We start from the raw sequence: 25,797 nt of genomic DNA, 5'->3' as shown, positions 1-25,797 counted from the left end.
CCCACGCGGATTTTCACAGGCTCGGTATCACTCCTTCCACACACCATCACTTTTGTCTTTGAGTCGTTAGTCTTAAGGTAGTTCGACGAGGCATACGCGATCGTTGCTTGTGCTACGCTTTCAAGACACGCCTTAAGTTACGGGATACTGTTAGCACCCACTGTCACGACAATATCGTCTGCATATGCCGTGTAGCCCATTTGGGTACCTTGGGGCAACCAGAGTGGGAAATCTGCGGTGTACAATATGAATATCAGTGGAGACAGAACCGATCCCTGTGGTGTCCCAACATTAACCGTGATTGGGCTTGATAGTTGACCATTGCACTCCACTTGTTGCACTCGGTCCTTCAAAAACGACCGCATCCAAGAACACGCCACCACTCCAAAGCCGACTTTTAATTCATTTTTGGGATAATCAATGCATCTATCTAGGCCTTTGGAATGGCTGAATGCGTCCAAGGAATATAGGAATATACATGCCATACATACATTGGACAAGAAAAATCTAAGTGACTGCTTCCAATTAACGAGCAGTCTGTCAATCTGTCAACTTACTTCATTCTCTAGCAAATTCATCATGAACAGGATCCCTAGGTACTACTAGATACCAATCTCAGCCACACATTCAAGCGGGAAAATAATCATGACGTCATCACAAGTTTTTGGCAGGACATGTGAACTTTTGGAGCTAAATCGTTCTTTGCAAAAGGTTTAAATAACAATTTCAGGCCATTTAGCCTTGAAAGGAACTGGCCCTTGAAGACTGCATTCTTTTTAATTGCAGCATTTTTTGTCATCAACATTAGAGACCCTGAATGCATCAACATATATATAAAAAAATACTTTTAGCTGGAAAAAGCTGTTTCACCATGATCGTTATAATTGATTTTTTTAGTTATTAAGGTAACTTCTTGTAAAATATTGTAGCTTGTAATTTGGGTCCTTAAAACAAAAACTGTCTGGCAATGGTAGAACATTTTTTTTTGGTGGTCACTAACCTAATTTTCAATTCAGAAAGGGAAAAAGTCCGAATATTTTACAAAAGAAAACTCCAACCGATCCGAAACATTTCCTCGAGAATTCGAAAAATCAATTGCTAAATATGAATATTTTTTGACTCGTCAAACTTAAGAATTTCGCAATGCCTGAAAATCTGTCTCACGGAACGTTGTTCCGACTATTTATTTCTCGTAATCGTTTTAGGTATTGGGTCGCACATTCGCCTTCAAAACTTTTAGAGGTTTTGTGAGGCGTTAGTCATCATACTGAGAAATTCTTGAGTTTGACAAGTCAATACTGCAACAATAAAGTCCAAAACACAGCATTTTACCTGAATTGAGTTGATTTTTGCCACTTTTTCAACTTTTATTAATTGTTAAATCGAAGAGACGAGTGGGAGAAAAGGGTGAAGGGTGCAAGTAGAAACGATGAGTGGAGCTGAAGTTCCAACAGTATTAAGCAAGGATATCTTTCATCTATGACCCACTTTTCTCATATTTTCCTTGTTCATCATTCTAGTTTTGTTGATGAACAAAAGAACAAAGAAGGCTAGCTTTGCATGTGATAAAAAGATTTATTTCATACAAGCAGATAGAATGCAAGCAAGCGCTCATAGCTTTTACGGTCTGGTTCGCCATCATATATTGTCGAAATTAGTCTGCAAGAGGTGTTTTGATAGCATTAATACGAGTGTATGTGTCTGTGCTTCACGAGAAGAATGTATCTACAGCTAGGGGGCATTAAAAACCCTACTCGCTTCAGCTTCAAAAGCGCATTATGGGTGGATGGGTTATACTAGGCTCTACTGCATGAAGATAGCTTTTGGTCGCATGGGGCGATCTAAGATTGAAATCGTTAGGTTCGTGACTCACTTGGGGTAAGTAAGACAAGTTACATCGTCAAGTCGATCGAACCGAAACTGAGATGATTGGCACGTAAATAAAAAACTCTAGGTGCCACCACGCCCCATCACTCTTTGCTCTAGAAATGCCACCTCTTTTTGTGGTGTTGGAACATTCACGTCTCCATGCTGGTTGGTGCTAATGTATAAAAGTGTACGTAGTAGAATCAGTAGTCCAATGTATCTCGTGATCGGCTTAACATTTGGGCTGACCACGATTATGGGTGTGATAATTGTCGTATGTAAGTAGTAATTCATAACTTCATGATTTCAAGTCTAATCCTTTGACCAATGACGCGAGAGTAGTGGCGGTGACACTGACACGCGTTTCTACATGAAAGGATCAAACGCCGAATCTCGGGTTTGCTGCGTGGATTGCTGATGTTGATTCCAGTTGTTTGATCCGGCATAGTTCTGTTGCATTAGCGCATTCATGGGTGGCTTCTGAACTTTGGCTTGGAAAGGATTGGGAGGATTAGTTTCAAATGGATTGCGGGCTGAAAGAAAGGTAGGTATTTCAGTTTTAAAAAAGGCGATATTTTTCATGAAACACGAAGATCATTGGAAACAACTTATCACAGGAATCTTGAACCTACCTGTAGTGCTATTAATTGTAGAAACCAAATTATCGAGATTAACAAGGTTGGAGTGCTCGCCAAGGAGGGATTGCACAATTTTCGGCTTCGTTCCAGTCGCCTTGGACGAACATGATGTACCAGGAGGGATGGGGCTAGACCCTAGTTCTGCTGACAAACCACCCATATCAAATGGATTTGGAGACGTCACACCTTTTAATAAAATCAAAGTTAAATATCAATTTCTATCAATGACGGATGAAATTAGAAGACTTATCCATTACCTCTTTTCGACTCAGTTCCTCCGAAAGCAGAATCCATTCCTCCGTCTGGGCCTATTGTTTCGATTTCCGACCGGAACATGTCAAATTCTTCCAATTGGCTCTGAGCTTGGGGAGAGAAAGGATCAATGGACTCAGGTTCGTGACCATTATTGTCATTCTTCACCGTCGACCAAGGATCATTATCTGAAATGAAGAAAAAGACCCCGAGATAGAAGTTTAAGACATTCCCTTTCAAACCACCAACCAAATTTAGTCTTACTTGACGGGCTTTTGGCAGAGGCGGGCGGAAAACGTCCGTGTCCGTCTCCACTCGCCAACATAGTGGGTGAAGTCGATGCAAATGGTACAGATTGCCCATTATTGTTGCCAAAACCTGGTGGCATGGGCGAGAGACGAGCTTGCGGTGGCTGAACCGGGGACCAAGGATCGTTATTGCCGTTATCAGAACTGAATGTTAGAGCCTTCATATCAGACGCTGGCTGCTGCTGTTGTGATCCACCCCACGGGTCGTCATTGCTATCCGTGGTGGAATCTCCACTTCGCTCGGGCATTCCCCATGGATCCAGAGAAGCTTGGGTTCTGGTAGGAGGTGGAGGTTGCGAGGGGAAGATGTTCTCAACAATGGGATTGCCGAAGTCAAGATCGAGCAAGTCGTTGGAAGGCCTGGTCAAGGTTTTCTTTTCGCCGCTAAAACAAAAGCAACAATATAACATTTAAATCTGGTTTCTTTGTGTGCTTTGAGTTGACACTTACTCGTTTTCCCGTGACTTTTGAAGAGCAAGCTGAAGTCTGATATCATCGGACTTCGTCTTGCTCTCCTCCTGCTCGGCTTCCTCGCGAGACATGGCCAAGGCCAATTGGAGCTGGAGTTCCTCTTCGCCCGCTGTTTGAGGTCGAGCAGCCTCGATTTCCGGATTGGAGGGCTCATATTCACCAGTATCACTTTGATGTCTTCGATGGGCCTCGATTCGTTGTTGGTTATGAGTGTACTGCAATGGATAAACGGAATTCAATTTGGGAGGAATTGCTTTTTAAATATTCTAATACTTTTTATAGTCATAAAAGTCTACATTTAACGACTGTTTTTGGTGTTCACCGTGGAATAGATAAAAATGTGTGCATACGCATATTTCTACGAAACTAACCTTTCTACAAGTTGAACTATTCATTTTTAATGAAAAGGTTTACAAGTCCGTTTTAAATGAATTATCATTGACAATAAAAACATCAATATGAAACCATACTATAATCATTGAATTATAGGTTGACCAATCCAAGGAACCCTAGCTATAAAGACCCAGCGACCTCCTCGTATCATCGAAGACTATCTGGATGGAATAAGTTTTCAATTTTTTACCGACGTAAGGATGTGTGAAAACTAATTATACTCACTACAGTGTCGTTGCCTATGCCTGCTGCCGATTGTGCAAACCGTTCCTTAGCTTTCAGGGCTCGGACACGTTCATTTCTGAGCCGCTCGTCGTCTTTAAGAAGTGCAACCAACGCCTTGGCCTTTTCTCTGACGTTGATCCCCTGATCCTTATTATCATCTAAGTATTGGAAATCCTTCAAAGTTTGGATGGCAAAGATGTTCTCTTTACATTGCTGAGCAACCTGAAACATGTTCAAGAATGGGGTCAGTCATGGAGTGGATGGAGAGTACCGAAAATTGATTAAAGAACGATCGTGTCTTACCTTTTCACTTCCGGTTTTAATGAGATATTCTAAAAGCACCAATGATTTGTATACATGCCGCCAGTTTTTACCATGATCATTCAAGCGTTTCCACACCATTTGCATGATTTCTGAGAAGGCCACCACATTGTAAGTGAGGTCCGCAATTTCCGACATCATGGTGGACGATGGACCCCATGGGTCGTTCGATGTGGCTTCGCGGACTTTGACCTGGAACCATCACGATTTCACGTTGTTAAACGAACCACAACAAATGCATTCATCAATGTAATCCTCACTCACCTGGGCATCCGTGTAATTATGGGCCACATTTTTGATGTTGCGCCTCAAGCCAGATATATTGACAGCCATTTCCAGCGTATCCTTCGGCACGACGACTCGTTCCGGAGTCGGATCTCTTACGGAATTGAAAATCAAGGCCGTTGGACCTGGAGTGTTGACAGCAAGTTGTCCACGAGGCTGAGGGCTTTGATGCCGACGACGACGAATCGAACGTCGTAACCTGAAAGGTTCTTGAGCATTAAGTCTGGACCAAGATGTGAGAGACACCAACAAAGAAAAGGAAGACCTTGAAGACCGAAAGGCCCGAAATCTTATGCGGAGGGAGTTTTTTCAAGAAGCCTTAGAATAGCGGCTAGTTCCGTCTATTTGTATTGAATGAAGATCTATCGGGGGTACGCGAGCGCGTAACATACACTCTTCTTTCTAGTGGATTTATGTGTCCTCACGGACAAATGAAGCGACCAAGCTGAGCGGAAGGTCGTCTATCGGATTGTACTTAAATTTGTAAGTTGGTTGGCATGGGGGAACCTACCTATTCATGGCCATATTCATAATGAGACGGTTGTGGAGCGTGAAATAAAGAGTCCGATTTTCCTATATGCACAACTAGCAGCGGGTTGGGACATTAAAGTCATGAAAGGCACTTCATTAGCCCCCACCACGAGTTTCCTCGAAGGAAAAAAACGAGGTTTTGTAGAGGCGTACAAATTGAAAAAAGACTGCACCACACTCAGAACTCTCTGATGTTTCAGAATTCTTCCTCCTCGAGGGCTTGTATTTATGATGATTTTCGAAACCGAATGCCCCAAATGAGTTCGATTCATTTAGCATTTCTTTGTTTGGCGCTCTTTCATCCGACCTCCGGTGAATTCACACATCAAAAGATTTGTCAACCGTCGCCGGCATTACTTTGGTGGAAAGTTAGGGAAAGTTCAAATCTGACATTTGAAATTTGATTCACCAAAAGCGTCTTGATTGTTACGATCATTCGACCGAACAACCCACGACTTGTCGATGACTTATCCCACGCTTCTTTAAGGGAGTAAAGCCAAAGAACCAGTAGGTATTAATTCAATCAATCATGAATTAAACAAATCGACCATGATGCCAATTGCGTCACCAGTCCAAACTCGTCACAATCCGGATCCGGAAATGGACGTTATCGATGCTGCCCATACGTCCGGTTTGAAAAAAGCCGGTGGAAATCGCTAGAAAACCCACGGGTTGTTACGACTGGGCGTCGGCCCCAGAATCAGACCGACCAACACAAGGTATAATCTCGAATGGTCGACTTTGGATCACTTCACTCCCATCCCAAGGAAAAAACCACGAAGATCTTGGAATGAATGGCAACTGGCCACTAGGCCCCCAAAGCAAGATAAGGCCGAATCCAGAGTGAGGCGGGCGAGATAAGGAACTCTAGTCCACCAGCCAGCCCGCCAGCCCGCCAGCCCGCCAGCCACCCGCCAGCCACCCGCCAAACTGATAGGGACCGTCTACTGTAGGTAACCCAACTAGAATGCCTTGTTGCTCCACTCACTCGTGAAGTGAGTCCCTGTGATCCAGCACATTGGTATTGGCAATTCCAGAGGACGTCCGTGGGTGGGACAAGGGCCCGCTGGGACGAGGCTGCTAGCTCACAATCTACTACTTGCATGGGCTCCCTCTCTCACCCCTATACCCACCTGGATCAATGAATCGGGATCCGATCACGGGTCAACCGCAGAATCCGGTTGCGATGGATGGCATCAATCAGTGAGTGAGTGAGTGAGTGAGTCACACACGAATTCGGGAATTGGCAGGAATCCGAGATTGTGGGTAAATACCACGGCTGGCCACCAATACGGGCGTAAGTACCCCCAATCAGGTCCACCAGGATGATCTGGCGATACTTGGACTCGCGTTTTTTTCCTTCTTCTCAATCTCTCGGACTTCTTGTCACAATTTCCGTGACCGTCTGCCTGCCTATCTATCTATCTATCTGTCTGTCTGTCTGTCTGTCTGTCTGACTGTCCGTATGTGTCTTTAACTAACAGTGTCTATTCTCTCTGTCAGAATGGGACCGGGGACCCCTAGAGCCAAGGGTGGGCCGGACTGTCACGGCTAGCTTCTTGCCTCTCTAGCCCGCCACCATCGGCTGGCGTTTTGACGGCGATTTGGCCCTTTTCGCCCATAGGATCGGCCCGGCTCGGTATTTTTTCCCATAGACTCCAGTTCTTGGGGGGTGATTCCGCCATTGGCCATGACTGAGGAAGCAGGTACTAGCCTAAAACTTGACGGCTTCAAAGAAACAGCTAGAGGGGTTAGTCATCGGGTTAAAGTCAGGATGAGGGAGCACTTCATTTCCAGAGACTTGAAAATTCCATAAGTGTCCAAAACTATGTGTCTTCATAGGGCATTACAGCGACCAAACTGTGTGCTGGATGTACTTTCTATACATTTGACTTGAAAGTCGAGGGATGATTTGAAAATGAATTTTGAGCCGTCAAATGTCGTGCAACAATAAACCTCTGATAACGATGGTTGCAAAAAGTAAAGTATGATTATTCAGGAAAATAAATTCGTTGCTGCACATCTGAATGATAAATTTCTGCCATTGATTATTGCTCTGCAATTTTGAGTTGATCTGGACAAACCGTGAAATCATTCTCTTTTGATCAATTAAGAATGTATGAAGATCTATAAAAATTGAACAATGGTTAGTCACAGGAATATTTAATTAGGTGCAAAGAAATCAAAGCAAAGAGAATACACTGCAAGCAAATAGGGCATATGAGTTTTTAGAACAGGTGGTTGATAGCTGACTAATTGTGGGTAGTGTTAGATTATAAAGGCAAAGTCTTCAATGGCATGGATCAGCCCCATCAGTACCCATTTAGCTGAAGAAGAAAACCACAACAAACCCGATTTACCCTTTGTTTTCTTTCTGCTTCCGGGATTTATGAAAAAACTAGTGGGATTGAATGATCTGTCCTGACGAAAAAATGACGAATCTGCTCAGGATACAAAAAGTAACCTGTAATTTCCTTTCAATGAATAGCCAAACTCGGAGTATGGAGAAAAAAACGGAGGAAAAAGGCGCATTTCAACTTATACTCTGGGTTTGATGTTTTCGGAAATAATATATTTCTCTCTCATAGCATCTCTAGCACCTTCTGTTAAAGACAGGTTTGACAAATTTATGTCAAGCCATCACTAGCAGCTGGGAATGGCCAAATACCGAAAGTGACCACAAGATCCAGCTTCATAATGCGTCTAAAAGAGCCAAAAATAATCGAAAAGAAAATGTCTTAAACCCTACAGGCTTGTCGAGAATATTTTCGATAATGCGGGATACTTTGATAATATTGGAGCTCTCTTGAAGTCAGTCACAAATGTGGTTGTGGAGAGGTGTACCTTCTTAGAAAAACACTATGCCGTACAAGCCAAATAAAATCCAGCGCTATAAAATAGGGAAACATTATGGTTTAAGTCAGAGGGCTAGGGCTTTAAGCCTTAGTTACTTTTTCTGAAAGAAAAAGCTGGCTGATCGAATTCACTAAGAAACCCAACATTGATCTCAAATGTCTCTTTATTAACGCCCCAAAAGTGGTGCAAGAAGATGTCTGGTGCCTTCTAACAAATTTGATAAGCACTTTGTGGTGCAAAGAGTTTTTTGAAAGGTTTCCGTACTCTATTAGGTTTTACAATTCAGGCCTCGAAATCCCCAAATTTGTATATTATTTATTCAGATTCTAGACCTTCAATGGAAGTGTGGAAAACGTTTGACAAAGTAGTTTCGGCAATAATTATAATAGAAACCATTTGAATATATTAAGATGACACAGAACCAGGAACCAATAACCGTTAATATACCAAAACTAACTTAAAAATTTGGAGAACAATATCACTTTTAAGCTAGTGTTTTAAGAGCAAAGCAGAATTATTTCAGTTCCCCAAAAGCAAATTTGGAGTAACCAGTAAGCTAAAAACAATCGAGCCAGGGTGTCGATTTAGAAAGTCTAACTAAATTGCTGGCAAATTGATCTATTGTTATGTCCCCCAAAATTTGATTACTATCCTATAATTTAACCCGAAGTTTTTCTGAAGTTATCTGAAGCAAGCACCATGTTAAGATGAATCAGTTGGCCCGATTTTTCCAAGATTTCAACTGCAATTCAATATCCATTGAATTGACACATATTCATTTAATTATCAATATTCTACGCATTTTTCTTTTTATTCAAAGCAAAACTACATCCATAAGTAGATGATTGTTGATGTAAAACTCATAAGAAATTCTTTTTAGCACAATATAATCGATAGAATTGAGCAACTCACCCAAACGTGTTTAAATCTTACTGCAAAACTGACAAAAATCTAAAAAGTGGCAAATCCCTACTAAACCTGTGGCCCTAAAAACTTTGTTGTTGGATATCTCATGGAACGGATAGCTATATATATATCCATGGATATCTGCACCCCTGACGTATGGTACATGAACGATGAACGATTGCCAATCAAGTTCAGGTGGTCTGACAGCTACATTGAACAATGAACCTTTCGCTTCAATGTGATTAGGATAGGCCGCCCCGACCCTTCCTTTTTTTTTTTTTATCAAAAATGAAAGTTCCTTCATGGCCTGAATTAGGGCCTATGTCCTAAGTTGTTACTTTTCAGGCTAAACAGGCTGCTGAGGCCGCTCATTGGAGAAAACAAAACATAGGTCGCACACGCTAGCCCCCTCCAGCCAAAAGAACAGGTTAGGCTAGCCATTTTTTATCTGTCAGAGTCACTTTATTTGGCCAATGGCCAGTCAATGGAATGACGTTTCCGACATTTCCCCTGGCCCTGGATGTAGAACTGGAAAAACAAGGCAAACCTGGCCGGCCAATGGGTCTGGAAGACTGCGACACTCAGCCCCGTAAAGGAGGTCGAGGTTAAAAAGCTTTTGTTCGTGGCAGTGGTGGCGCTGGTGGTGCTGGTGGTGCTGTCAGTGGATGGACTAGTGCCACTTGTTCCGAGGCTGCTCGTGCGTTTCCTGAGGATTCGATCTGTGCTCTGGGTTTAAAGGCATCCTCTAGCCTCCCAGTGAACTGGCTCTGTTCTACCGTCCCTTTTAGGCCTGTTGGGGCGCGCTCCCATGGTCTCAGCCTTAGCCCTCTTAAGAGCCGGTGTGTCCCCTTTTCAAACCTGTTCCATCGTGGGATGATAATTCCTCCCTCGGTGAAAACCGTGAAAACCCACACAACCTATTTCTTAGCCGAGATTAGATAGTAGAATCGGGTAAGGAGATGAATACGTGGGGATCTTACGTGATGGGGCTCTGAAGCCTTGGTTGGCATGGTGCAGACCAGGGATCCGTAAGAATGGCCGCTCTCTCTACCCCCAGTCCGAATTCAACCTCATCCGCTGTATCCGTCAATACGGCTGAGCGGATACGCCCCGAAGGCGTGGCGGGTGACCCCAACTTGACTGTCACCCGTTTGCGGTTGCTGAGCGGCGAAGCAGGTGGACATGTCTCACGTTTGCGGCAGAATTGGGTGGTGCACGAGGATGGGGCTTTGGCTGAACGGCTTCAATCCCAAGAATATCACCAACATTTGTCGGGCAACAAGCAACGAAACCATCAGATTCGAGAGGATTTCCCTCAAGCTCTTCAGGAGCAGACCCGGGAGCGGGTGCACGCTCAGATGGTCTATCAAGATCACATTCATAAAGTACGCGAGCAGGAAGATCGCGATGCGGAGATTGCCCGGCGGATGGCTTTGGAATGGGAGGCCAAGGAGCGCGAACATCGCGCCTACGAAGCCACCCGAGACGAGATTTTCGCTCGCAGAATCCAGAATTTGGAAGCGGGCAAACGACCCACTTCAGCCGCCGCCCATCAGCCAGATCGACACTCCGTTCGTCCAGCCAGCCATACCCAACCCTTGCCCGTCTTATCCAACGGCGATGTGCCTTATGCGTCTTCCGATATCTCCGAAATGTCCCGCCCTTCTCGTGGTGGTGCCGAAAGATTGTTGCACTACGAACGTGATCGACCTCTCCCCGAGTCCTACCAAGTGAAGATGGCTCGCCCAGCCCGGGTCACGCCCGAGCCGTTGTATGCCAACAATCAACCTGAGCACTATGCCGTATCTAGTCCATACCCTTCGCCTGACGACGGTGAATTAGGGGCGGCGGGAGGAGGAGCCAGCGGTCAGGCCCATCGAGCCGGTAGCCTCTCGCCCGAACTGCTAGAGGCGGCTGGCTTGAGTCAGCGAGACGTGGCCCTGTCTCGACGAGCCGAAGAGCAATTGGAACAAGAGCGTCGTGACCGTGAGTTAGCCCGCATACTTCAAGAGCAGTTGAGTACAGAGGAGGTGGGCCTCGCCTCTAGGGATTCTGACCGAGCAGCCAAAGATTTGGAATTTGCCCGTCGAATTCAGTTGAAAGAGAAAGAGAAACTTAAGCGGGCCAAAGAACGCTCACGCTTAAAGAAACTGGAACAACAGCATTCGCGACAGTTGGCTGAGGCTGACGATATCGTTTCCGAGTCTAGATCCCACAGTCGATTGTCCAAGCAAAGTCATACTAGTGATATTTTGAACGAATCCCATGTGTCCATTCCTCTTCGACGGCCCTACATGAACCGGGCTGCCATCGACGACTACGACAGTGGGAGCAATAGTGAGCCGCAATACGAGAACGTAGGCCCTCAGAGTCGACCTCATCTTACTCATCCCCATCAATCACGCCCACCTTTACACACTCAGAAGCAATACCCTACTTCGCCTCCATCCATACCGTCTTCCGAAATGACACCATCGCCCGAGGTCAACGGCCCAACGGCCCAAGGTACATTTTCGTCGGGCACATCCAGAGACATGGATGATCCCGTGCCCCCTTATATGCCAATGCAGCAATCTCAAAGCCGCAAGTCGTCCTCACTAGAAAAAAGAATCCTCAAGAAAAAGGAGAAGGAAGGTTGCAAACAACAGTAATTACCGTACTCATAGATTAGGAGGCTATTCTTCGCCCAAAGTTAGACCCGTGGGTTCGACTGGCCAAGTCCAGCCAACCTGCCTCTCATAGACACCTTGTTTACACAAATATTGATTATCCATATGGAGCATTTCCGAGAGTTTTTATGCATACAGAGCGAGTATTAAATACATCATCCATGGCAATTTTTTGATTTCCCGCTCTTCTGTTCAACTAATGGGGCAAGTTTCGATCTGATGAATGATCCCTTGGTAAGATTTCCAAACCGATAAGTTCATGAAGCACACAGTACCACCTGCTCGATGTTTCTGACTCTCCATGCGATTGATATCGCCCACGCAAACGAAAGGCCGATTCTTCTTGATGGCAATGGCCCATTTGGAATGGTCATGATGCGTACTAAACTGGATTTTCGATTGGAAATTCAATTCGATCGCGTCTACGTTCTCGACCTCATACTGGCTTTGACAACTGGAGTTGAGCTTCCCCGGACCATTGGGCCAAGTTTCGACCAAGAGCCCGCTACGAAGGCCGGGTGCGACCATCGAATCGTACAAATCTTGTCCATATTTCGTATATTTGGCAAAGCTGACAAAATACGCGCGACCATCGAGTGCCGGAAACACGGCCTGATGAGCAAAAGGAGCGACACGGTCGTGTCCACCATGAGCCAGGGTCGCCAAATCCGGATACACCGCGTTCATCCAATCGGGTAGAAACACATCGTAAATGAAAGGGTCGTGATATTGCAATTGACGACCGATCAGATCGGCTGTCACATTGGTGCCGACCGAAATACACAAGAAACTCTGACCATACATCCGACCCGTATGCGGGTAACCGTAACTGGTGTTAGTTAGCGGCGGTGGATATTTGGGAACAGAGTGAATCAGCCAAAACCCGGATGTGCGATCCAGTGACAAGACCCCCTTAGTATGGCCATGCGTAAAAGAAGTGCGACCGTCGGGATGTTCGTCATTATAAAGGAGATAAAATCGCTCATTCGAAGGACTTTGATACAACGGACTCAATGTCCGACCCGCGGCCGACTCTGGGTCGGCGATTGATTTCGAGGACAAAGTCCAACCCAGCTGGCGGTTGGACGATGTGATGTAAGCGTAAGCCAAGCCGAGATGCAGCCACGACTTGGGCGTAGACTGAGTGGGTAAGCGAGGCAGTTTCGACAGAACGAACCATTCCACTCCACGCCCATTATCATCTCGACAACCTAGACCCGCGGTTTGAATCGCTGGCATACAGCTCAAAGCCAGATGGCAGAGAAGTTTGACGAGTAGACGATTGGCCCAGGCGTCCATTCTGTTTGAGTCACCTTGACACCTTGGAAATTGGAACTTCGAGTCGGCTTGTCCCGCCGTCGGCAAATCCGAGGGAAAATCGGTGCGTTCTCCAGCGCAAGTTCCAACAATGTTTCATGGGGCAACCTAAGTCATCATAATTTATGAATCCCATTTGTTTAGGTGACATTTTTCTGTTTTTTTGAGTCATTACAATTTCACCATTCAAGAATGTAAGGGATTACAGTTCCTTTTTATAAAAAAGGAACAAAGTATTGTCAATTTGTTGGTTGTAAGTTCATTATTACCAGTGGTGCCAGACGGTTAGACAAAGAACACACCAAAGGAAACATAAAACAGCCACAGTTTACCTCCAAAAAGTTCAATTTTCCGCCATTTTTCACCCAATTCCACCGAAGTCATGATCAATCCATTACATATTACTCACACCTTATAATTTTGAAAACATAATCTGTGAACAATCCCTAGAAAATATGGCTTAAATTGCATGCTGTCAATGGGGCACCCCCGCATGGTTTCGTGAGTGCATATTTTGAGATGCGATTTGTACCCAGTTGCACCTACTGCAAGTATCAGATAGTTTCGTGAACGCATATCTTGAAATGCGACTGGGTAAAATTCAGTACTGTTGCATTTCAAAATATGCGTTCACGAAACCACTTGGGGGTGCCCCATTGCATCATGTAGATTTTTGCTTATATAGAGATTACTTGATAGCTTGAAGCAGGGTTGCCAGGTGGCGGAATTCACCGTCAAATAACTCATAAGTGGCGGAATGAAAAAGTCATTTGCGGCGTTAAATTTCAATTGGCGGTAAGCCGAAAATGTGGCGGAATGAAACCTGAAGGAACTTATAGAAAAGGCATGGTTGTTAAAGTTGCAAATTTTAGTTGAAGCGTTGTATGCCAATTTAATAAAACCAAACATGACAGAGCAGAGACCATTAATTGTATTCAAATGCCTAACAGAAAGAAGAAAAGCTTCTGGGTATTCAAAATAAGGCTTCAAAGATATCTTTTTTTTAAATTTCTTCATGACTCTGGCAGGGAAGAGGAGATTGACATTCCACGTGCAAGGAGGCAGACTTAGCTGATTGAACCACAGACTTCTAGAAATATGGACTGCATATGTGTGGACTTTGTAAAACACTCAATTCCTGACAACTTTGCAATTTATTTAATTTGGTCAGAAAACAGCCGTTACATTGTCATGAATTGACCATAAAAGAAAATAGCTCTATACTGATCATTTCATGAATCTGGTTCATTATAGTAAAAACAGGATGAGTCTTTGGTCACACTAGGCATGTTTGGCAAAAAGTCCGAAAATTAAAGGACTTACTCAAATGCAAGCATTCTTAATTTATTTTCAATGAATTGCATTGCTTTGCCCTGATGGGGATCACTTATCAGTTTCTTGCTTGTTCTGTCCTTAAAATATTCACGCTGTCATCACTCATCAGTGAAGTTCGGCGAGTCAGAACCAAGCCGCCAACATGTAGCTGGCGGCAAGTAGTAGCTACTAGCTAGTGCATGGATTGAGATGGTAATAACAGAACAGTATTCGCATTATAAGAATCTATTAGGCGTTTTCATAAATTGGTTCAAGTTCTGGTCACTAACCTTTTGTTGATTGTCATAGATATTTCAAAGATTGTCATGCTTTCTTGTCTCATCTCTATTCAACGTAATTGCCCAACTTGAGTAAGATTTCTGCTAAAATTAATCAAATGCGGACCCCCAATACGCCAACCAGCCCTCCAGATTACCCCATGGTATCACTCAAAAAAAATGAAATAGATATGATTGTAGAAATAGTTAGATCTAGGATCCAAACGCAATTATTTAGACATTATTCAATAAAAGAAATTTAAGGAGAAATGTATTCCAGTACCCTTATTTTGGGCATATTGTGGAGGGAGAACTTAGACAAACATCACAGCCAATTTGCATTGTGATCCAATTGAATTTTCAATAAACAACTTTAGCAGAATATTACGCTTCAACGAGCTGACAAATTGAATTAAATGAATAAATAAGAAAATGCACATTGCAGATTGGCTGGGCATGTTATCTTTATTTTTGCTCCCTAGAATGACGGCAACTGTTTGTTTTCCCCTCATTTCACAAGGCAGAGAAAAGAAAATGAGTCTTATATTTATCCTCATAGACCCATTTTTTAGAGCCATAACGCGTATGAAAAGTATACTTCCTTGCATCACTCTATTTTGAATGTTAATGATCATTATCTTTTCTCCTCAATTCCTCTGGAGGCTTTGTTCATTGTTCTGGGGCTGGCTTGTGACTGGCTCGCCTTCTTTCACTCCCCCCCCCTTGCCGTCTGCTGGGTTATACATGACTGTGTATGTGGGAGCGGATTCGCCCGCCTCTAGTGATCTCCAGCTTTATCTCGTCGCCACGCCCGCAGAGTCGCTAGCCACGGGCCCTGGGCCTTGATCGCAACGTCCAAGGGGCTGGATCCCGTGTGCGGGTCCGGAATTAGCCGGGTAAGTAACGAACGGGCCCGACCTCGCTTTTGGGCCAATGAGACGCTTTCGTGTTGGGGATTGGTGCGTTTGGCTCAATCGGAAGCCAGAATGACGCTCCAGCCTCGGTATTGGCTAACTTACGAACCAATTACCGAACTAACTTATTAAACTACACATAGGCCTCGGATTAGATAGGGGTAGGCCTGGATGCCGGTTCACAAGCAATCGCTGGAGTTAGCCATGGGCCACGCCAACCCGCCAGGGCTGGATGCGGATTGAGTGGAGGCTGGACCAAACTCTATGGCATTGAAGAGAGATGGGGACGTGGAAAAAATTGCTTTTGGATTCATGGGTTATACTTTAGATTTAAATGAAATGAGGCGCTTTGTGAGCAAAATTTTTGGTGCGTTATCTCGTTTTTTATGAAGATCAAGATATGGGAAGCTGGCTCAGTCCTTAATTATTGGCTCTTATTTACAGATGATTCAAAACTCGCAAGGTCACCAGATTTTGCAGGCGCAAAATGGCCAGCAGATCTTGGTGCAGACCCTGAACCAACCCGCCACGACCGTATCCACCGGTCATGCCATCTCGGTGGCCACCAGTGAGGCCGGAATGCCCACCTTCGCGGTACAAGGTGCTAATGGCCTCGTCTTGCAACAAGCTGGCCATCAAGTCATTCAGACACCCGATGGTCAAACGCTCATTTATCAACCCGTCACGGTATGTTTCGTTTTCGAGTGCGTTTCTAGTAATGGGATGAGGTCCTCATTGTTATGGATCCATTTTACCTTGCAGGCTGATGGCGGGGTAGTCCAACCCACCATGCAGGCCCTGTCTCAGGGTGGGCAGATCATTCAACTCCCAACCACGGCCACCATGACCCAACCCACCGCAGTAGTGGCCTCCTCCGGCACGGCAGGTGTCACTAACGTGAGCTCGGCCAACGGGGGTGGCAATATCATCATGATGGTACCCGGTTCCAACGGGTCACCCTCCTTACAGCGAATACCCTTACCCGGTTAGTAGCGGTTGAGCACCAATCAATTAAAAGTATATAAGTCAATGTTTTGAGGAATTGTATGGGCTTGATGATGCTTTTGTGACCCATCAAGTATTTGGATCGCTTTTAAGGATTAAGGGCCCTTATTTGCAACGTCACATGGCCCAAAGAAAACGGGAAGAGGCACGGTAGATTACTAAGTAAACTGCTCTTGCCTTGCCTTGAGCGCAATTTCTTTTCCGGACATTATGTGACCCGAGGCATTAATTATAAATAAGATTTTGATAGAATTAGCCAATAACAACACAAACGCATTATAATTCAATAACAAGGAATTGGCCCAATCGGCCCTTTATTTGCTAGAGGCTGAATGACAAAGCGCCCTCTGGAGTGCCGAACGTAAAACATATTTCGAGCAGCGTAAGGGGGCTATGACCCCATAATGTATAAAACCGATTGATCATATTCATTTGGAAACATGAGCTTTTGTTTCGACTACTTCGGTAGATGTTTCTTTGAAGAGTTTTCCAAAATATCTTCGAACTAATTTGTGATGAATTGGACATAATGCCAAAGCTCAATAAGAAAATTCTACATTCTACAGTGACATCTTATTTTGTGAAAGATAGGAGAGTTGTATTTTTGCTTGTCCAATTGATCCATACCCAATGAATTATCACCCTCCTTCCAGGTCCAGAAATGCTTGAAGAGGAGCCGTTGTATGTTAACGCCAAGCAGTACCACCGAATTTTGAAACGAAGGCAAGCGCGAGCCAAATTAGAGGCCGAAGGCCGTATTCCTAAGGAGAGGAAGAAATATCTCCACGAGTCTCGCCATCTCCACGCACTGAAACGTGTTCGAGGGGAAGGGGGCAAGTTCAATTCCAACGAAGGGAACGAAGGCGATTGTGAGCCTCTCGACAAGAAACCCGTGATAGACGGGCTCTCAAATGGGGGCGCCGGACAATCCATGCATCTTCACCACCAGTACGGTGGAAATTCCGTTTTGAACAGTTTACACCTGTCCTGAGCCCAATTGCCTCATGATTTTATTGTACCTCCCAGAAATTCGTAAATAGATTGTATTTATTTCTCATTGAAAGCTCAACCCCAGTTGCACTAATCCGGACGCGAGCCAATGTAGGGCCACAATGGCTAGGTCCAATACCTTAAACACCGCGAAATACACCAAGGTCGTGGGATACAAAAACAACAGAATGGTGAACGCCAATGTACCCACAAAGAGTTGGTCTACGTCATGATGGGACGTGTCCACCCGATCTCGGAGGGGATTGTACTTTTTGCCACGAAAAAGCCGCCATAAGCTCTGCAGTCCGTGGGTCTGACTTAGAAACAAGCGTCGGGCGTAAGTGAAGAAACAGTGCACGTGAAAGGTCACCAAATTGAACGTGTCTTGAGCTACGCTGATCTGCAACATCAACCCCAGGTAACTCAATACGCCCATGGTCCGGCTCAGAGCCTGTGAGAGCAGGGGTGTGGCCAAGTGCAGGAACGTGACCCAGAGGTGAATATGGTACAGAAAGAACTTGCCCAAGGCGGAGCTGAGCACCGAATTTAGCTTGAGACCGGCTGGCGCATCCATGAGCCACGTGATTAAGCGTCTCAAGTACAAGACCACACTGTCCATGGCGCCCAAAACCAATTGAACCCCTTGGGTGGAAGGCGCCCAATGGGCCAAGATCAGCGTGGCCCAAGCGTAACCCATGAGCACATCGACCAACAGCCAGAAGAGACATCGACCTAGACGATGTTTTTGATAGGCCTGTCGAAGTAGATGTCCGCGTTGCAGCAAATACGAGCCCGTAAACGACAACTGCCAGGTGCGACGACACACCCACCACCAATGGCAGGATACGCCCCTCATGATGGAGAGTCGATGCACTCCTATCATGGAATTCGAAGGCGGGGCACAACCATGGTCGCCGGGCGATGCCATTTTTGATTGAATTGGCTCAGGTGAGCGCGAATCTTATAGCCATCCGTTGATGAATTACACCCAGCAGCTTAGCCATTCCTTTCTATTTTGATTCGGGAAAAACAAAGGGACTTTGTTGACACATCCAAATGTGACGCCATCCATATGCTACTCCATGACAAAAAAAAAACAACCAAATACCTTCTACCCATGTATCCAAAGAATGAGATCCCAAAAATTCACTCCTTTGGTATACCATAAACGCTATGAAATTATTGCATGTGCCAAAGGACATCCCCGATATTTGTGCAAATAAATTGTAACAGATAACTATTAGTTATTGACTAACTAACGTTCTTACTTTTGGTCACCCAGACCCACATAACTACACTAGAAATAAAGAAACATGACTCATTCACTTACTCACTGGATCGAGTAAGGGCTAAGAAGAACAGGGGTCCTTCTGAACGTGACACGATTTGTGCCATCGTCCAACTCCAATCCTAACAGGATCAAGTAGCCATTGGCCAGGATTAGTCTCCCTCGAACATGGATCGCGCCCCAATCAGCTCCAAGCCGGGTCCTGCCCAGGCGGGGGCTGGATCCGGCTCACTCGCCATGAACCAGAAGTTTCGGGGCCCGAAAACCCGACTCAAACCTTCAGCCGCCTTTATGGCCGCCGCTCGGCAAAACCAAAGTGACACTGACAGCCTCGCTTTGACCCATGCCCAGCCCTCGGGTTCCACTGTCGCCCACCCCTCGCTCTCGGGTCCAAGTGTGGGAGCCGTATTCCAATCACCCACTCCGAGTACGCTCCATCCGCAAATGATGAAGCAGGCCCGGGCCTCGGGACAGTTGAACTTGTCGGGGCGTGGTTTGGTGACCGTGCCCGAGCAAGTCTGGCATCTTCAGGCACCTTTACCCGAAGAGTCGGCTCAGGCCAAAAAAGGATTCAGTTTGGATCAGGTACAATACTTCTTAGGCAAAGTGCAATTTAACATTGAAATTGGCTGAAGTTCAAAATTAACGAGGCAATTGATTGATTGAGGCGTTAAATTGTTTAGAATTTAATCATAAATCCACGAGCATTGGCATATCTGTATTGTTGAGTCAGTGAGCTTTGTGAAGTAAAGGAAATTCAAGGAAAAATGTAGGGTGGCACCCTGATTTGGGCAATTTTTGGAGGGAGAACTGAGGCAAACCCATAGAAAACCAAGTAACTAGAACACGGAAAGCCCAGGCCATATCTTGCCAAAAAAATTGCCGAAGTTGAGTTTCAGCTTAAAAGAAAACATGTTGTTCCATTACAGGTGGAAGAGGTTGAGCCGTGGTGGGAACAAGTCAGTTTGACCAAGTTGATTTTGGCCTCTAATCAATTGACGCTACTGCCGGCCAATCTCGGTGATTTGAGCACCTTAACCGTGTTAGATTTGCACGATAACATGCTCAAGGAGCTACCCAATGAAATTGGATTATTGACTTGCTTAAGTAAACTGAATGTGAGTCACAATCGCCTGAGCGGCTTGCCTCCCGACTTTTACCGATTGGCCTCCCTTCGAGACTTGAATTTGTCCAAAAATGAGCTACGACAGTTGAGTGATGAAATCAGTCAATTGAATATGCTTCAAAAGCTGGATGTGTCATACAATGATATGGCCCAGTTACCCTCGGCCATCGGCTATTTGACCAAAATCACTCACTTTAATTTGAGCGATAATCGTATTCAAGATCTGCCATTAGAGCTCTCCTTCTTACGGAACTTGGTTAGTCTAGATGCTAATCGCAACCAACTTGCCACGCTCGGAGATGCTGTCTCCGATTTAACAAAACTGGAGCTGCTCTATGTCAGTCACAATAAGATTCAGAGTTTTCCCAACCTCAAGAATTGCTCCCACCTGAAGGAGCTACATATGGGATTCAATTCGGTAGCCAGCATATCCACCGAAGACCTCGAGTGCGTACCCAACATCCATCTCATTGATCTAAGGGATAACAAGCTAAAAGAAGTACCCAAAGAAATTGTGAACTTACAATCGTTGGAGCGACTCGACGTCTCGAACAACGACCTGAACAACCTTCCCTTTACGTTGGGAACATTACCCAACTTGAAATTGCTTCTGGTAGAAGGCAACCCTATCAAGTCCATTCGCCGGGATATCATTCAAAGAGGCACATTGGGACTGCTCAAGTATTTGCGCTCCCGTTTAACAGAAGAAGAGTTGTCCACTCTCAGGGATAAAGGCAATGTCTCTCCCGTCCCGTTGTGTGGTAGTGCGCCTGTGCCCGATAAATATGCCATGAAATCTTCTCACGTATTGAATATGACCAAGAAAGAGATAAGTTCCTTACCCGACGAAGCTGTGGCTAATGCCAAGGATGCTCATGTGACTGGGGTGGATTTGAGCAAAAACTTTTTCAAAGAAATCCCGTCCAACTTGAAGGACCTATTGCCAAGTGTCTATGAATTCAACATGAGTGGAAACAAATTAGAGTTATGCCCCGCATGGCTTGGGACATTGGGCACTCATTTGCAGTACCTCAATCTCGGGAACAATCGCCTCAGTGATCTTCCTCCTGAATTGGCCCAATGTCAACAACTGCGAGAATTAACCGTTCCTTACAACAAGCTCACTCAAATTCCGTCCTGTGTCTATGCATTATCAAAACTTGAGACCCTAATTATGGAAGGCAATCAAATATCCGAAATCATCATCGATGAACTGGCCAAGTTATCGCGTTTAGCCATTCTGGACTTGCAAAATAACAACGTGTCTCACGTGCCCCCGGAATTGGGGCTCATGACCCAACTACGCTCCTTGCAATTGGAGGGAAATGCATTTCGTGTGCCTCGCGCCCAAGTGTTGGTCCAAGGAACTGAAGCTATATTGAGCTATCTTCGAGATCGTATTCCAAAGTAATCGTTTAATTCAATCGGAAAATTCATTCAAATCAATGGGTTCGGGTGACGGTCGTTTTTCAAAATGTTTTTTCGCCGCGCCATTCTCATCGAAGGGACCAGCTGCCACCAGTAAATGATACAAGTTCGCCTTCAAGTCAAAAGTGGTTGTTTCGTCCGCATATGGATTGGGAATATTAGTCACGGCTTCTCGAACGAAACTGCAGTAAAACGCCCCATCTGTGATCGCCACCGTGCTCTCCAAAATTCCCAGACTGGGTTCATCCAGGATTTTAGCGGATTTAGGAAAACCTCGCGTCCAATATTGATCCACGTGTTCCTCGTTGTTAAGAGTGGAACACAAAACCACGCTATCGTCACCCATTTTACTGTTTTCAGACAATCCAATAGCCAAATAGTTGGTGGTTGGGTCACTTACATTTCCATACAATTCGAATTGGTAAGCATCCAAGTCTGTGATGTATAGATAGGTGGTCACGATGTCGCAAGACTTGCTCTCCACGCACGAATCCGGAGTTCCAAAACAACCTTTGGTTGTTCCGCATCCATCGTAAAGCGATTCTTGGGCCCGGGTGCCGATTGAGATGGTCAAAAGACAAATGAGGATGGAAACTCGGCCAAATGTATTCGAATTGTGCATTATTGTCAATCCCTGTTAGCGACTGTTCTTGATCATTCAGCACACCAATGAATGACCAGACCCAGTTCCTCAAAGCATACTTTAAATACTTATAGTTTCTATTTATTTGCATTAGTGATAAACTAGGGTTCATGACAAACCCGCATTTGAACATACACACAGATTGTGAAGTGGAATAATTAAGTGTTATTCATTGACTATTGAATGTTTCCTATAATGTATTGAAAAACGGGAAAAGTGTAATTCGTCTTCAAACCATGATGGCTTTATCGTCATCGTCATCCTCGCTGTTGGCTCGTTTGAGCACGCGACTTGGGGATTTGGATCTGGCCACTAGATTACTCTAAGATTGTGACATATGAAGGCGGTTTTCGGCTTTAGCCTTGTCTCGTCTTTTCACGCTCCTAACGGTGACCGGTCGAGGCGTGGCATGAACGGAATGGCTTCCATTTTGTAAGGCAGTTTGACTAGTGGTGTGTTGCATTGAATGGCGGACATCATAGGATATGATATAGGGCATATATGCCAGCTTCATGGACTCGCTATCCCCGGAAGATCCGGACCCAGGCGTCAGAATGTGCTCAGGATCTCCTCCTCCCTCTCCCTTTTGATGCTCGTGGGCGAGTTTACTTTCATAGCGATCTCTACTCCGAACTTGTTGAACACGTTTGATGCAGGCTATTAGGACAATCCCGGCAGAGAGTACGCAAAATGTGAGAGCAACAGACAAGGTCAAGATGAGATAGAGCTTGCATTCCGATTCAGTGAGAGGAATGACAGCCGAAGCTGAGGCCACGCCAAGGATTCCCGATTGAGATTCTGGATAAGCAGGGTTTCCTCCTCCGTGAATGAGGTCATGAGGTAAGCGAATTTTGAGCTCAAGGTTTTCTTCCCATCGTTTGGTCTTGGCATCCTCGTCTATGTCAAGGAGACTGGCACTTCTAGCCGAGTCGGTTGAGTTGTTTCCGGACACACTTCGACGTCTCCGTTTTCCATAACCAGCATCTGCATCTCTACCACATTTAGCCTGATAAAGAAGTGAAAGGTTATTAACTACAATTTTTTTGACGGAAGACAAGGCATCTGACATCAAGTACGAACATTACTTTGAGCTACAATTCCGTGGGCTACCATTTACAGGATGGCCTACAGCGGAGAAACACGACGTTTGTTTCACTTCTATCTTAAGATTAATTGAAGATTGATGCTTCATCAAACTTCCCACAGCATCACGAGAAGGTGGTCGCAGAGACTCTGGTTTCAGGATAGTCCATAAGTATTGGGGCACGAAAGATACTAATTTGTTAAAAAAAACACCGGGGTGTTTTGGACAAAAAATGTGTGATAAAGAGGGGGGGGAGGGAGGAGCGAGAAAGAGAACAAGCAAGAGCCATAAAATTAATCAATCGACCTAGAATTGGCCAAGTACGTTACAGTTGTTTTGCACAAAATTCCAACGAAGTGTAGGCAGGGTAGTGAATTGGAAAATTTGTGATTTTTGAGTCTTTACTTAGGGTAAATAATTTTTGTTCAATTCTTACTGTATTTGAGCAGAATTTTCCTAAACCCAGTTTTTTGATTGAATTAGTATTTTTGACTCTCACTTCCTTTCGTGCCCTTTTGCAAAATGAAGATTTTCTAAGAGTTCAGATAGCAGATAAACACTCTGTTTTGTTCCCTAAGATGATCGCTCATTTTGTCATTTTTTAAAGTGAAAATAGTCTCCTTGGATGTACTTTTCATGGCTTTGTGATATAGGTGCCTTTCAAATGTTCATTTGTGTCGTTGCTAATGAGCTTATCTTTTCACTACCTACATACGAGGGGTATGTCACTTAAACCGGTACTCAGGTCATAGATCATATGAAAATTAAAATATTGAAAAATGGTCATTAGGCAATGAAAGATCTTTTTGAATGGCATCACTTCATTTTTGCATACACAAACAAAATTTCAGCTGATTTCTTGTAAATTTGAAATTTCTTTCATTCATTCAGCTTACCCCTACCAAAGTACCCGGAAACAAAATGGAAGATCAATATGCAACAATAAAATCTTTCGCAAAATCAGGCAAAACTGCGACGGAATGCTTCAATTTTTTACAAGAGGCCAATGGAGAAGCTGGACTATCACGTAATCGGGTTTTTTCATGGTATAGTGAATTTAAAGCCGGACGAGAGGATTTTCGGTCTAGACAGGGCAAGCATCAGAAATTTCTCGTCCGAAATGACTTGAACATCGCAAAAGTTGCAAAAATAATAAAAGAAGATTGTCGTTTAACAGTGAGAGACATTGCTCTGAAGTCCCAACTTAGTGAAAAAACTGTTCATCGAATTTTAACTGAAGATTTAAAGCTCAGCAAATTGACTGCCAGATGGGTACCAAGATAACTCACCGACGACCATAAAACCAAGCATCTGGAGTTTTCTCGGAACTTCATCCGGCAACATTTTGAACAGGGTTTGGCATTTTTAAAGCAAATTGTCACATGTGACGAGTCTTGGATGTCTTTTTACACACCTGAGTTGCGGTCACAAAGTCAGCAGTGGCTTCCAAAAGGTTCCAAGGCCCCAGTCAAAGCAAAGGCTACCAAAAGTGACAAGAAGATCATGTTCATTCTTTTCTTTGACTATGAGGGTCCAATTTACCAGCATTATGTTCCCCAAGGTGTCACTGTTAATTCCTCTTACTACTGCCAAGTCTTGAGAAGATTTTTAGGGCATCTCAAGCGGAAAAGACCGGAAAAAATTGCAAATGGATGGCTTCTTCACCAAGACAATGCCCGTCCGCATACAAGTAGAGAAACCCAGGATTTCATGACCAAGAAAAAGATCAAATTATTGGAGCATCCACCTTACAGTCCAGATATGGCACCATGCGACTTCTGGGCTTTTCCCCAGATCAAGAAGAGCCTTGCAAGTCATCGTTTTGGGTCTCAAAATGAGCTGGAATTGGCCGTGCAGGGGGTGATAAGACAGCTCTCAGAGAATGGCCTGTTATTTGTGTTTGAGAGTTGGGTTAAAAGATGTAATAAGTGCATTGAAATTGGAGGTGAATATGTCGAAAAATCCTAAAAATAAAGTTTGCTCTATCTTTTACATTTCAAGAGCTATTCCTAAAGTACCGGTATAAGTGACACAGCCCTCGTACATGTTTGCACAATAAAGTGACGCACGTATAGGCTCATTATCATAATGACCAAAGGTCGAAAATTAAGTATCCATTCTGTGTCTTGTAACAATCCTTTCGTTCAGATACATTGAGACAAGAACTAACTTACCTTTAGCTTCAAAAACTTTGTCAACAGCTACATTTTTGTGTGCTTTATTTGCTTAACCGTGACAAGCAAATTGACAAGCATAAATGAAATCTAGTGTCCATATCGAAGTTATTAAGGGTCGGAAAAATAGCTTGTGATTTTGATCTAGTTTTGATATTCAAGTATTTGTTTGGTACTTATAGGGAAAAAAAAATGCTTGAATAGTATTTTTCACGATCTTCTTGCTTTTTGGACTCGGTCTGTTCTGTTGTAAAGGGATTCGCTGTTCTTGGACGAAATTCTCCTCTTAGCAACGATTTGAAGATGGACAATAAACGGCTCACCCACTTCCCTGGGCCACTTGCTCGGTCTTCAGTAGGCCCTTAGTTTTGGTTCTGACATCAAGACAGCTCTCACTTGNTTAGGCAAATGATAAACTCCCAAAACGAAATGGATCTTCCACGTATCTGACAAGATGCCAAAAACGTCGCTATTAGCGTGAGTGATGAGCTCTGGCTGCACGAACGTACACCACT

General features: G+C 44.4%; 8 protein-coding genes and 1 long non-coding RNA gene across 11 annotated transcripts in view; 4 read left to right on the top strand and 5 right to left on the bottom strand.

Annotated features, from left to right (window-relative positions):
* Positions 1–1,555: 1,555 nt before the first annotated feature.
* On the bottom strand, positions 1,556–6,568 carry LOC131884638 (epsin-1-like). 2 transcript variants are annotated; one of them, XM_059232487.1, is made up of 9 exons: positions 6,424–6,568; positions 4,739–4,958; positions 4,457–4,666; positions 4,154–4,375; positions 3,515–3,750; positions 3,021–3,448; positions 2,762–2,944; positions 2,499–2,690; positions 1,556–2,399 (listed from the first exon to the last, which is right to left on the bottom strand). In XM_059232487.1, exons 2-9 carry the CDS (start codon positions 4,805–4,807, stop codon positions 2,233–2,235), a joined length of 1,707 nt encoding a protein of 568 aa, XP_059088470.1. In that variant the 5' UTR covers positions 4,808–4,958; positions 6,424–6,568; the 3' UTR covers positions 1,556–2,232. The 2 variants fall into 2 exon arrangements, with proteins under 2 accessions (XP_059088470.1, XP_059088462.1); XM_059232479.1 differs by lacking the exon at positions 6,424–6,568 and adding an exon at positions 5,271–6,040.
* LOC131884693 (nuclear transcription factor Y subunit alpha-like) lies at positions 6,445–17,606 on the top strand. Of its 2 annotated transcripts, XM_059232543.1 has the most exons (6): positions 6,445–6,587; positions 6,794–6,996; positions 15,293–15,526; positions 15,989–16,231; positions 16,307–16,529; positions 17,203–17,606. In XM_059232543.1, exons 4-6 carry the CDS (start codon positions 15,989–15,991, stop codon positions 17,538–17,540), a joined length of 804 nt encoding a protein of 267 aa, XP_059088526.1. In that variant the 5' UTR covers positions 6,445–6,587; positions 6,794–6,996; positions 15,293–15,526; the 3' UTR covers positions 17,541–17,606. The 2 variants fall into 2 exon arrangements, with proteins under 2 accessions (XP_059088526.1, XP_059088535.1); XM_059232552.1 differs by lacking the exons at positions 6,445–6,587; positions 6,794–6,996; positions 15,293–15,526 and adding an exon at positions 15,661–15,911.
* LOC131884665 (uncharacterized) lies at positions 9,611–11,889 on the top strand. Its single transcript, XM_059232508.1, has one exon. It carries the CDS (start codon positions 10,087–10,089, stop codon positions 11,701–11,703), a length of 1,617 nt encoding a protein of 538 aa, XP_059088491.1. The 5' UTR covers positions 9,611–10,086; the 3' UTR covers positions 11,704–11,889.
* On the bottom strand, positions 11,830–13,258 carry LOC131884676 (deoxyribonuclease-2-alpha-like). Its single transcript, XM_059232520.1, has one exon. It carries the CDS (start codon positions 13,018–13,020, stop codon positions 11,914–11,916), a length of 1,107 nt encoding a protein of 368 aa, XP_059088503.1. The 5' UTR covers positions 13,021–13,258; the 3' UTR covers positions 11,830–11,913.
* Positions 17,579–18,558, bottom strand: LOC131884685 (phosphatidylinositol N-acetylglucosaminyltransferase subunit Q-like). The gene has a single exon (XM_059232533.1). It carries the CDS (start codon positions 18,465–18,467, stop codon positions 17,604–17,606), a length of 864 nt encoding a protein of 287 aa, XP_059088516.1. The 5' UTR covers positions 18,468–18,558; the 3' UTR covers positions 17,579–17,603.
* A 334-nt stretch (positions 18,559–18,892) lies between these two features.
* Positions 18,893–22,201, top strand: LOC131884628 (leucine-rich repeat-containing protein 40-like). The gene is made up of 2 exons (XM_059232467.1): positions 18,893–19,412; positions 19,757–22,201. The coding sequence occupies exons 1-2, from the start codon at positions 18,996–18,998 to the stop codon at positions 21,362–21,364; spliced, it is 2,025 nt and encodes a 674-aa protein (XP_059088450.1). The 5' UTR covers positions 18,893–18,995; the 3' UTR covers positions 21,365–22,201.
* On the bottom strand, positions 21,354–22,003 carry LOC131884707 (putative ferric-chelate reductase 1 homolog). The gene has a single exon (XM_059232564.1). It carries the CDS (start codon positions 22,001–22,003, stop codon positions 21,374–21,376), a length of 630 nt encoding a protein of 209 aa, XP_059088547.1. The 3' UTR covers positions 21,354–21,373.
* Positions 22,084–25,797, bottom strand: part of LOC131884654 (uncharacterized) — a 14,034-nt gene continuing 10,320 nt past the window's right edge. The window contains exon 6 of the mRNA XM_059232498.1: positions 22,084–23,030. Within this exon, the coding sequence (XP_059088481.1) occupies positions 22,347–23,030 (684 nt within the window). The 3' untranslated portion in view covers positions 22,084–22,346. The remainder of the gene's footprint in view (positions 23,031–25,797) is intronic.
* The window catches only part of LOC131884714 (uncharacterized), a 6,676-nt gene continuing 3,606 nt past the window's right edge, over positions 22,728–25,797 (top strand). The window contains exon 1 of the long non-coding RNA XR_009373748.1: positions 22,728–22,864. This is a non-coding gene — a long non-coding RNA (uncharacterized LOC131884714). The remainder of the gene's footprint in view (positions 22,865–25,797) is intronic.

This window comes from Tigriopus californicus, chromosome 1 (assembly GCF_007210705.1).
Source record: "Tigriopus californicus strain San Diego chromosome 1, Tcal_SD_v2.1, whole genome shotgun sequence".
In the NCBI taxonomy this organism is placed as follows: domain Eukaryota; kingdom Metazoa; phylum Arthropoda; class Copepoda; order Harpacticoida; family Harpacticidae; genus Tigriopus; species Tigriopus californicus.
The sequence above is the reverse complement of the archived record's forward strand: the minus strand, read 5'-3'. Positions and strand labels throughout refer to the sequence as shown.

Excerpts from the sequence above, each read along its gene's own strand:
- LOC131884638 (XM_059232479.1), bottom strand. The coding sequence starts at position 5,290 with ATGAATATGGCCATGAATAG. Across the intron at positions 4,376-4,456 it reads TTAAAACCGGAAGTGAAAAG|GTTGCTCAGCAATGTAAAGA; the intron begins GTAAGACACGAT and ends AACATGTTTCAG. Across the intron at positions 3,751-4,153 it reads GCATAGGCAACGACACTGTA|TACACTCATAACCAACAACG; the intron begins GTGAGTATAATT and ends TATCCATTGCAG.
- LOC131884665 (XM_059232508.1), top strand. The coding sequence starts at position 10,087 with ATGGCCGCTCTCTCTACCCCCAGTCCGAATTCAACCTCATCCGCTGTA.
- LOC131884676 (XM_059232520.1), bottom strand. The coding sequence starts at position 13,020 with ATGGACGCCTGGGCCAATCGTCTACTCGTCAAACTTCTCTGCCATCTG.
- LOC131884693 (XM_059232543.1), top strand. The coding sequence starts at position 15,989 with ATGATTCAAAACTCGCAAGGTCACCAGATTTTGCAGGCGCAAAATGGC. Across the intron at positions 16,232-16,306 it reads TCATTTATCAACCCGTCACG|GCTGATGGCGGGGTAGTCCA; the intron begins GTATGTTTCGTT and ends TTTACCTTGCAG. Across the intron at positions 16,530-17,202 it reads ACAGCGAATACCCTTACCCG|GTCCAGAAATGCTTGAAGAG; the intron begins GTTAGTAGCGGT and ends CCCTCCTTCCAG.
- LOC131884685 (XM_059232533.1), bottom strand. The coding sequence starts at position 18,467 with ATGGCATCGCCCGGCGACCATGGTTGTGCCCCGCCTTCGAATTCCATG.
- LOC131884628 (XM_059232467.1), top strand. The coding sequence starts at position 18,996 with ATGGATCGCGCCCCAATCAGCTCCAAGCCGGGTCCTGCCCAGGCGGGG. Across the intron at positions 19,413-19,756 it reads AAGGATTCAGTTTGGATCAG|GTGGAAGAGGTTGAGCCGTG; the intron begins GTACAATACTTC and ends GTTCCATTACAG.
- LOC131884707 (XM_059232564.1), bottom strand. The coding sequence starts at position 22,003 with ATGCACAATTCGAATACATTTGGCCGAGTTTCCATCCTCATTTGTCTT.